The 11,169-nt window shown below is 43.8% G+C and overlaps 1 protein-coding gene across 1 annotated transcript; it reads left to right on the top strand.

Moving 5' to 3' along the window:
- Positions 1 to 1,033: 1,033 nt before the first annotated feature.
- Positions 1,034 to 5,346, top strand: LOC149257699 (uncharacterized). The gene is made up of 2 exons (XM_089383611.1): positions 1,034 to 3,378; positions 3,483 to 5,346. The coding sequence occupies exons 1-2, from the start codon at positions 1,034 to 1,036 to the stop codon at positions 5,344 to 5,346; spliced, it is 4,209 nt and encodes a 1,402-aa protein (XP_089239737.1).
- The last annotated feature ends 5,823 nt before the right edge of the window (positions 5,347 to 11,169 follow it).

The raw sequence follows: 11,169 nt of genomic DNA on the forward strand, positions 1-11,169 counted from the left end.
TAGGAAATGGAGTGGGAGAATACATCAGAGCGGCAGAAGAAACCAAATCCCGTAAGTATATCTCCTACGCTCGAATATGTGTCTTTATTCGCCTGAATGAAGCTTTACCAGAGTCAGTAACTCTTGCCCATCGAGACGAGGAGTGGATCCAGCCTCTCGACTATGAACACGTGCCCTTTCGGTGCAGAAAATGCCATGCTCTGGGGCATCTCTTCAGGGATTGCCCTCAAAATATCAAAGCCAACTCCTCTGATCCTTCTGAAACCACAACCCAAGATGGTTTTACCAAAGTCCAAAGTCGGAAGCGCTCGCATAAAAAGCCCCAGAATGGGTCCAAACCCCAGCCTACCAAACCCCAAAACCCATCATCTAAGAACAGCTTTGATATTCTAGCCCAATCCTCAGATGAACAACCCCTGTCTTCTGAGACCAACCATGAGCGCCCTTCCTCTTCATCCCATCCCCCTCCATCTGACCCCCCTCCTAAATCTCAGCCTCCCATCATCATCCCGACCATCCTCAGCCGGAATCAGAAAGATACAGTGGAAGGTCACAAGGAAATGGATGTAGATGGAAAGGTAGACCTCCCTCGGGATTCAGAAATCAATCAAGAGGAAAGAAGTCAAGTGCAAAAAATGGATGAAGAGCCAGAAAGTATAGATCTACATGGTCTGGACATTCTGGAACTAGAACTAGCCTGCAAAAAGAGAGCATATGACACTATATCTGAGACCCAACTAAATAAGCTCGAAGTGGTCATCTCAAGAGCCTACCACCAACACCAATTAGGGATACAACCAGGAAGTAATTGGGACAGCAGCCTGCGTCCAAAGGATTCCAAAAAGAGAGGAAGGAAAACAGATCTCCAGAGAACAATCGAGATTGGGAAAATCCTGGTGGATTCAGGCAGATATGCGAAGTTGACGAAGTACTACAGGCCCTCCAATATTAGTTAGCCATGAAGCTTGTATCCTGGAACTTAAGAGGGCTCAACAGCCCCGGAAAACTCAGGATGTTAAAAAATATGATCAAAATGGAAAAACCGCAGATGTGCTTTCTCCAGGAAACTAAATGCAATAGTTCTACTCTGGGTAACATTCTCTCAAAAGCTTGGCCAGGGTGTAGATCAGTTGCTGTAGACGCCTCAGGAGCCTCAGGGGGGCTTGCTATAGCATGGAATACCCAAGCGGTAACTCTCACTGATTTTCACGCCTCTCATCATCTCATACAGGCGGCCTTTCATATTCTGGGTACCAATATTCATGGTAACTTATCTAACGTCTATTTTCCGCAAGACACAGGAAGCAAAATCGCGCTCCTTGAAACTATAGAAGCGCTGAGCATAAACAGAAGGCATCCATTATGGATTGTGGCAGGGGATTTTAACATGATAACCAAAATCGAGGAAAAGATAGGAGGGAGAATCAGAATGGAACCAGAAGTTGCTCGCTTCAAGGACTTCATCCAAAATGCCTCCCTCATAGATATGTCGTTCTGTAATGGCACCTTCACCTGGAGCAATCGCAGAGCTGGCAAGCATCAAATTGCCTCTAAATTGGATCGCTTTCTCCTCTCAGACAATGCGGTGCATCTTGGAGGAGATTTCTCGGCTGCAATTCTTGCGCACACCGGTTCGGATCACTGGCCGATTGCTCTACAATGGCAGAGACCAGGGGATTTGACAAAAAGACCCTTCCGATTTGAGGGGTTTTGGCTCACACACCATGCATTCAAGGACTTCGTCAAAACCATCTGGGCCTCTTTCATCCCTCCAGAAGGAACAAAAATGTATCAGTTTCAACAGAAGCTACGATTTCTGAAAAGTCACCTGAAAAGATGGAATAGGGAGACCTTTGGAAATATATTTAAGGTGCAACAGGAGCTACAACAGGAACTGGTGGATCTCCAACAGAAAATAATCACAAAAGGGCACACGGAGACAACCCTGGATCAGGAACGGCACATTCAAAATCAACTTGAAGAGAGGAGAAAACATGAGGAAATCTACTGGAGGCAAAAGTCCATGGTTTGGTGGCTGAAGGAGGGGGAGCGCAACACCAAATTCTTCCACAGAACCACGGTGCAGAGAAGGATGCATAATAATATACCCTTCATTCAGAATCAAGAGGGGGCAAAAGTAGAGAAGCATGAGGAAATCGAAGAGGTACTCCTCAATCATTTCCAACAGGTTCACCAAGAACAAGCAGAAGATCGGCAACAGGCTATTGGAAAGATAATCAGCAATGTGCCAAAACTCATCACGGCGGAACATAACGAGCTGCTCATGCGCCCTATTCTCCTCCACGAAGTAGACGAGGCAATGTCCCAGCTCAAAGAAGGTAAAGCCCCTGGCCCAGATGGTTTCACAACCACGTTCTTTCACGCTTTCTGGGACATGATTAAGTTGGAGGTTTGGCAGATTGTAGAGGAATCTAGGGCCATGCGCTGGCTTCTCCCCTCCCTCAACTCCACCTTCATTACTCTCATCCCCAAAGAGGAGAATTCCATCACCCCAGACAAATTCAGGCCTATAGCTCTTTGTAATGTCATCTATAAAGTCATATCTAAAGTTATTGCAAATAGGTTAAAACCCCTCTTACCTATGCTCATCTCTCCGGAACAGTCGGGGTACGTGGAAGGCAGACAGATAATGGATGGCATTCTCCTCACGCACGAGATCCTTCACTCTCTCAAGCACTCAAAACAAGCAGGTATGTTACTCAAACTGGATCTCTCTAAAGCTTTCGATAAGCTCAGTTGGACTTATATTCAACACATGCTGAAAGCGTTTGGATTTTGTTCTATGTGGGTACGCTGGATCATGAGCCTTATCACTTCCACTCATTTCTCCATCCTTGTGAATGGCATCCCCTCCCGCCCTTTCAAACCCTCTCGAGGTATCAGACAAGGGGACCCCCTTTCCCCCTTCCTCTTCGTTCTTATGGCTGAAGGTCTTGGCAGACACATCAAGCATGCCCTCCACTCTCAGCAGCTTAAAGGCATCTCTGTCCACAACTCTCCTGCTACCTCTCATCAGCAATTTGTTGATGACACCATGCTTTATGGCTACCCCTCTGTACAGGAAGCCTCTAGTTTAAAAACCCTTCTCAACGACTTCTCTGAAGCCTCAGGCACCCACGTCAATTGCTCCAAGTCGCAAATTTTCTTCTTCCACACCCCTCCTTCAGTCAAATCTGCTGTCTCCCGCATTCTAGGCTTCCCCTCTGCTTCTCTCCCCTCTAAATATCTAGGGGCTCCCCTCACTGCCTCAGCCATAAAGCAGCCCGCTTGGCGCTCTCTTCTAGAGAAGTTCGACTCAAAGCTCAATCTTTGGACTTACCGTTCTCTTAATCTAGCCAGTCGGGTGGTGCTCATCAAGTCTGTCCTGCAAGCCATGCCTCTTTACCTTTTTTCTATCCTAGCTGCACCAAAGTGGGTCCTAAAAAGAATAAGGAACCTACAGCGTGACTTTCTTGGGGCAGCTCTGCTACTAATCGCAAGTGGGCTCTGGTAAAATGGACCACTGTCTGCATGCCCAAAGACAAGGGTGGCATCGGACTAAGAGACCCAGAGTATAGCAACACCATTATGAATGCCAAGATCTGGTGGCAATGGATGACTAATCCAGATAAGCTGTGGGCAAAAATCTGGACTGCCAAATATGCCAATAACAGACCTCAAGAAGAGCTCATCAGATTCACTCCCACCGAAAAAGGGTCGCTAATCTGGAATGCGGCCAAGCAGCACTATCAGCTCATTCAACAGCACAGCTTCTGGGAAATTAGGAATGGTCGTACGGCTAGATTCTGGACAGATGCCTGGAACCAAATGCCTAAGCTCTCGAGTGTTCTTCATCCATCTCTGGTTCCGGACATGCAGGATCAGCAGCAGGTTAAAGTCCATCATTTCTGGATGCAGGAGACGGAGCATGGGTTCAGAAAATGGAGACAGAGCAATCAAATAATCAACAATACAAATATTCAGGAAACAACAGAATTTGAGAAAGAGTTAAGGAAAAGAGGCATACGGTATGATGAAAGCAATGATATACTAAGATGGGGATATCTACCCAAGGGGTCCTACACCACCTCCGAAGCCTACAAGTTAATCGACAACTTTCCCACTCCGCCGGATCCTCTATGGAGTAGAATCTGGGGTCTCGGAGCCTGGCCCAAAATCTCCTACTTCCTCTGGCTAGTAGGACACAAAAGAATTCTCACATGGGATAAGTTAAGGAGACGTAATTTTCAAGGCCCCTCTATATGTCACAACTGTTTTCAACACGAGGAAACCCTTCAACATCTCTTGGATACATGCTCGCTAGCCAACCAGCTGTGGGAAAAGGTGAGCTTTAGATGCCAAAGAAGATGTAAAGGGGATAATGATATCATCGACACCATCAGACAATGGCCGAAAAGCCCCTACAACTGTGAGATCCTCAATCACCTGTGGAATATCATCCCGGGAACTGTCTTATGGAACATTTGGAAGGAAAGAAACAAGCGCATATTCAAAAACAAGCGCTCTCCCATTGAAGAAATTTGGAACAGACTGCATGGGAATCTCAAAGAAACGATGCTGCTTCGATCTTGGACAAAAGAGGATCTCCCTGCCACAGATAATGAGAAAAACATCCTCGACAATTGGCAATTGCAGCTACCACAGGAGTTTGCCAAGCATCATCCAGCTAATAGCAGCGTCAAGGACAACAGTAGCTGGAATGCCCCTCCTATTAATTCATACAAACTCAACTTTGATGGGGCTTCCAAAGGCAATCCTGGAGCAGCGGGATTTGGAGGTATTCTGAGAAACCATGAAGGCACTCCCCTGCAGATTTACTTTGGAAATATAGGGTGGGACACCAATAATTCCGCAGAGCTGGAGGGACTCTGGCAAGGTCTCTTGCTAGCCAGGAGCCTCAACCTTCAACCCTTGATAGTTGAAGGCGATTCCCAGATCCTCATCAACATGGCAACGCGCATACAGAATGGCTCTCAAGCCAGGAAAGTTGCAGCTAGCTGGAGACTAGAAGCGAGGCTAAATAACATTGCTCATGAGCTGCGCAATCACAGAGCCATCTCCTTTCATCATACCAAAAGAGAAGGCAACAAGATTGCTGATCTCCTAGCCAATATTGGGGTAGAAAATGATCAGACCCTCCTATCAGGTAACATGGATATCATCCCAAATAATCTCCAGGCCCAGGACTGTGAAAGTCTCATCCAAAGAGATGCCGAACCCCCGGATGCGGGTGTTAGCACGTCAGCAAGGGAGAGGCCACATGCCATGCATGTGCCGCCTCGTGTTCATTCAAGGCATTCACTGCCCACTGCCGCCGAAGAATGAAGAATGGTTTCATGAGCTCATTGCATTCAATGTCGCATACCGTGAAGAGCTGTTGTTTCAGAGAGCAGTTATGGCGGGCTATTATCGAGAGAATGTTGAGTGGATTAAGATGGGCAAAGGAGTACTGCAAGCCCATTGGCAAGGTAAGGTCAGTGTGGTGCAGGCTCTTGAGGGCATTCTTCCTGAGGGCATTCCTCGCCTTCAAGCTTCAGCTCCTGCTGTCGCAGACAGCCATCACAACGACAAGGAACACTTCAAGCGCGAATTCCAAGTTGAGTGCTATTTACACGCTATTGAATTTCATCCCGGTTCGGCTGAGAGGGGTTTCAACTGTGAGGGAGGGCGATTCAAGTTGGTTAAATCTCCCTCGGATGCTCTGCTCCAAGCCACCCTTTTCATGGCAAATATGGTCAAACCAAGGCAAAGGCTGCTCAGTAGGCGAGGCTCTGCTCATGGAGGCTCCTCACGCAACCCTGTTGCAGAATCCCACCACCACTGTTGCTGTTGTTATTGTCATAGAAGATCAGGGGCCACCCCCATATAGGTTAATCAATTCATGGATTCGGGCAGTCCCAGTGCTGAGCCGCCCGCGTTGCCAGCGTTCGGAACTGCCATTTTCACTCTTGGCAGCTCGAGGAATAATGCCCGTATCAATGCTCATATCTCAGTCCTATTCATTGAGGACTCACAGGATGAGGAGGGAGGTTTGGACAGTAAGGAAGCGCTCCCTGATGACCAACCGGAAATTATTGAGGAAGAACCAGCGGGAGTTCCTGGGCAGATCACCACCCAACCACACGAGAATGAGGCGTCAACCTCCAAAAAGGCCGAAGTGGAAGAATGGGAAGGTCGTCCGGAAGGCTATGGGTGGTGTCGAATCCTCGAGGAGAAGCCTGAGGAATAGCATCCCTCGGCAAGCTCCGTCACCCTCCTCTTTTGCTCAGGTCCGGTATAAGTTTTCTATTTCAGTCTGCGTCGGGTATAAGCCAAGTTGTTCTGTTTGGGTCTTTCTAGTTTTTATATATGTCAATGTAGGCTATAGTCCTGCTAGCAGGATCCGAAATCATGCTGTCGCTGGTCCTCTGTCTCCCCTGCGAGGGAAAATCTCTGTTTTTGTTTCGAAGCCCCTGCGTGGGTTGCTGTTGCAAGGTCTGATTATAGTTTTGAATTTTGTCATGGGCTGGAAGAGATTAAGTTTGGTAAAGCCGCCCCTGCGAGGGCTAACTCTGAGTCGTAAACTGCTGCCCACAGCGCCACAGTTGGCCTTGGGCAATATGTCTTTCTGAATGTAATGTTTCACTGTACATAATTTAATAGAATAGTAGAGCTTTAACGAGAAAAAAAAACATTTAAATCGATTAATTTATCATGACGTTGGAATTTTTTTTAAATAAACATCTGTAAATATAGAATTGTCTCTAAGGTCTTTGAAACAATATTTTGAGTAAACACATCAGGTATTTTAAATATAAAATTGTAAAAATGATACAAAAGTTAATTGTGATAAAATTAAATAAGATATAAATATAAGTAAATACATATTCTTCATAAGTAGTAATAAAATATTTATAAAGCCAATTAGAAATTAAGATATAATTACAAATTAAGATATTATTATAATATAGATGGAACGAAATGAAAATTAATTCAAAAATTTTAAATTCAAATAAATTATTTGAAATTTTTTAAAATCTAATATATTTAAAAAGGGAAATTTAATATATTTAAAAGTTGGAAATAATTAATTCCTATTTGTCTATGGTTGTAATTTTCTATTTGAGGAGTTTGTTCCTACATAATAGGAATAAGCTAGAATATAGTTTCTCCTAGTTTAGTGTGTGGTTGAGAGAATCTCTCAACCACACTACTGTACGTCTAAGATAGCATTCCTATCTTGAGACTATTGATTGTATAAATATGTGTGTAATTTCCTCATTCAATTTAATAGAATATATTATTGAGTGTCTACAATTTTATCTTGGTATCAGAGCCAGTGAGGGCCTGGCCCCTCCTGGGCTTGGCCCCTCCTGGGCTGAGGGAAAATAATTGAGTGTATAATTTCATTATTTGTTTGTCCATCCAAAGTTGTGTGGGTAATGAGCGATCTGCCAGAGTGGTGCTGATCTTGATTCCTACGCCTGGAGGAGGTCACAGTTAAGAGGTGCAAGAATTTAGCTGCTGGTGCGTCTGCCGGGAGAAGGAGGAGAACCCAGCATTCGGGGCTGCGTGAGTCTGCATGTTGGGTTGCCATTTGAGATGGCTGTGCGTGTGGATGCAGAGGCACCGTTGAAGCAGATCCACCTCAGGGATCAACACAAAATCGGGTGGTGCTGGCATCTTGGACGATTTAAGGCCGAAGCCAACCCGGACTGTCGAGGTGGAGGCCGCATTTTTTTTTGTGCTACCATGCAGGAAGTTGCCATTTTTGCTGCTTCTTGGTCTGTGGATGATCTGGGCATGAACGACCTGCATCTTTAATGAACTGGGAGTTGCGAGTTGCACCCTCAACGGATAGATCCGATAGAAGAAAGTAATAGATCTGATCTTATAGATCCGATCTTCATTACGATTCGTTGGTGGGAAATTGAAGCTCGTAATGAGTGGATTTTTTTAAGTTAAGGATCCGTGAGTTGCACCATCGGTGCCTGTGAGGGGAAGCTGCGACAGAAAGTTGCAATAGAAGGTCTCGCTCAAAGATGGCTTTGATGTGCCCGTATGGTCAGGTTTTGGGAGGAGAGAACCTACCCAAAACAGGAGGAGAGAACTCATACACGTCCTGGAAACGTGGAATTGATTAAAAATTCGTCACCGTGGTCCTCTGTGTGAGTGTTCCATATGGACCGATGATGGCACCTGAGATTTCGTCATCTTCCTCATCCTTGGAGTCAAACAACAACGTGCAGGAGAATGATCACTCAAAGTCGACAGTTCCCAAGCCCTAGGCCTCGCTTCCCAGGCCTTTGTCTGTGACAGATCTAATTGCAATGCCGAGTCATGAATCTTAGGTTCCTGTGGCCTATTAGGGATTTTCTGGAGTGTACAGTGAGGCTGCAACATTGAAAGCTTATCCATGTTGTGAGGTTGTTCCTTGTAAAGAGTTTGAAGCGGCATTCATGGTAGTTGAACTATGGGTTGTTGACAAAGCTGTTTTGCCTATTGAAAATTCACTTGGTGGTAGCATTCACCATAATTATGATCTACTTCTTCGTCACCGCTTGCATATAGTAAGTGAAGTGCACCTTGCAGTTAATCACTGCCTTTTGGGACTTCCTAGTTTGAAGAAGGAAGAGCTCAAGCATGTCATAAGCCATTCCCAGGCTCTCTCTCAATTTGAGCACACATTGAGTGCTTTGGGAGTTATAAGTGAAGAAGTTGATGATATAGCAGGTGCTACCTAGTCTATATCTGCTAAGAATCTTCGAGACATAGGGGCTGTTGCAAGTGATCGAGTTGTTGTGACCAAGCTACCAGAGGCTACGTACTAGTTGGAAAGAGAGTTGAGTGCTAGTGATCGAGGAGTTGAGGTCACCCGTGGTGTAAGGTGGAGAAACGTACATCACCGAATATGCAGCTACGCGTTCTACTTTAGAGGCCACGAGAATCGTTGGTCATTGTTGAGCATGGAGAGCAGCTGCAGCGTGGTGAGCGGCTGAATGTGCAGGAGAGTGACCGGTTGTGCTCGTGAACGTGCTCATCATGCTGGTGAGCTGAGATGCAGAGGCAGGGGCTTCTGCTGCTGAGGAAAGGAACCAGTAACTGCGTTCTTCGTTCAAGGAGGAGAGAAACTTTATGTTCGATTTGAAGGGAGAAGCATGGTTTTTTTGTGCATACTTGGGTAAACGTTTTTGTTGGAGAAGTATTTTTTTTTTGGAATTTAATTGATGTACATATTGAGATTGAGATTAGACACCTCAATATAAAGTTATTTTGTTAGAATTGGCTATTCTAACAAATGACAGGTTCATGGAGTTCCAAGAATTTATTTGACAAAGATGCCCAAGATGTGAACTATGAAAAGACGGGATAAAGGAGCAGCGACAACGTTTATGGTGGACACCAAAATAGATGTTTGTTTGAGTTAGTATGGTTTGTGGAATAGACTCCCTAGCATTTTATAAGCAAGTCCAGTTGTTGTAATAGTCATTGTATGTACCCAGAAACTCCAAAATGTGGAATCAGATGTAAGATGTTTAAAGGCATCTGAAAGTTCGTGGTGATCTTAAAACCACTTTGTAATAGTTTATGGTCAGCCTGAAACCATCTTTTATCATTTGAAAGTGAGGGTTGGTGGTGAGCCAGAAACCATCTATATGGTCTTTGTGACTGAAGTGCCTTTGTGGCCAGCTTGCCTTTGTGGCTAAATCGCCTATGTGGCTTGAGGTGCCTTTGTGGCTGGAATCGTGGATGTCAATGTGTTGTTTGACAAGTTTCTCCTAGTTTAGTGTTTGGTTGAGAGAATCTCTCAACCACACTACTGTACGTCTAAGATAGCATTCCTATATTGAGACTATTGATTGTATAAATATGTGTGTAATTTCCTCATTCAATTTAATAGAATATATTATTGAGTGTCTGCAATTTTATCTTTAAATAGGATCATGTTCAAAGTAGAAATTTAACGTGTAAGATAAAATAGGAGGGGAAAATATAGAGGATAGTACACGAGAAGTAAACGAAAAACAAAGGAAAACAAAGGAGGAGAACACGAAAGAATATGATGGAAAAGGGAGAATACCTATGCAGGTAGAGATTAAGGAAGTAAAGATAACGAAACTAGGAATATAAGAATCAAGAAACAAAAAGAGAGGAGGAGATCGTTTAGTGACATGATCATGGGTATAAGGTTTTTAATGTTAATTATGTTTGTAATTATTTTTCCAATTAAAGTTATTAGAATGCTTTTTAATTTTAATGGCTTTTGGAGTGGATTATGTTAAATTAATATTTTAGGATTATGTAAAATATTACATAGATTAGACAATTAGTTTTTATTTCTGATAAGGAGACTAATTGTTTTGTACCTGAATTATGTTACTATATATGTATTTTCGTAGTTTCTTAATGCATTATTATTATGGACTTTTAACACTTGTCTATTTATAGTGGTATTAAAGCAATTGAATTATTAAAACTCCATGTTTGAAATTTATAAGAGGGGAACCCATACTCCATTGGTGTACGAAGAGGCACACAGAGATGACAAGTTTTGATTGTCTTTTTGATATTGGTCCCACGCATGCTTGACAGGAGGCCCTGATGGAAGCATGACAAGAGCTTGACTCCACCAAACATAGCAGAAGTATGACGAAGGAGGACCCCATGAAAACTCCCTATAGCCTTCGGGAGAAATCCATGGTGGTTATAAGTTTTTCTTGTTGGTTTCACTAGGGTCGATCTGGAACATTGATCACCATTGCCCGGATCAGCCAAACAGCGTCCTAGGGGCATTGTAACAGCCCTGGTTAAAAGTCCATGTAAATATAAAAATAAGACCAAGTTCATGAGACACTTATTCTAAGTTGAATGTTGGGCAAAACATCCTAGTGTGGGTCATTTGGTTTATTATGGCTAACGAAATTGGCAAAGTAAATGGAAAAGGATTTGAAATTGGATGAGGTATTAATTGGCATTTTATTTATGAAAATAATGAAAATTAGGAGAAAAGAAAGGTGAAAGGTCACAAGTTGCATGTGACAAGGAAAATGAAGGAAAATAATGGAAAATGAAAAAAATAGAGGTCTCATTAATAAAAAGGCTTCTGAGGATCAGTTTGTAGCTTTCAACAGTTCTATGGTGGATATCTCTCTCTATTCTCTCCCTCTC

Source organism: Pinus tabuliformis, chromosome 6, assembly GCF_031772625.1.
Source record: "Pinus tabuliformis cultivar Carrire ecotype Pingquan chromosome 6, CPIR1, whole genome shotgun sequence".
Taxonomy (NCBI): Eukaryota; Viridiplantae; Streptophyta; class Pinopsida; order Pinales; family Pinaceae; genus Pinus; species Pinus tabuliformis.

What these genes read in the sequence shown, in the direction of transcription:
- LOC149257699 (XM_089383611.1), top strand. Translation starts at nt 1,034, where the DNA reads ATGGAAAAACCGCAGATGTGCTTTCTCCAGGAAACTAAATGCAATAGT. An exon ending in AGTCGGGTGGTGCTCATCAA is followed by an intron (nt 3,379 to 3,482) that starts GTCTGTCCTGCA and finishes TTCTTGGGGCAG; the next exon opens with CTCTGCTACTAATCGCAAGT.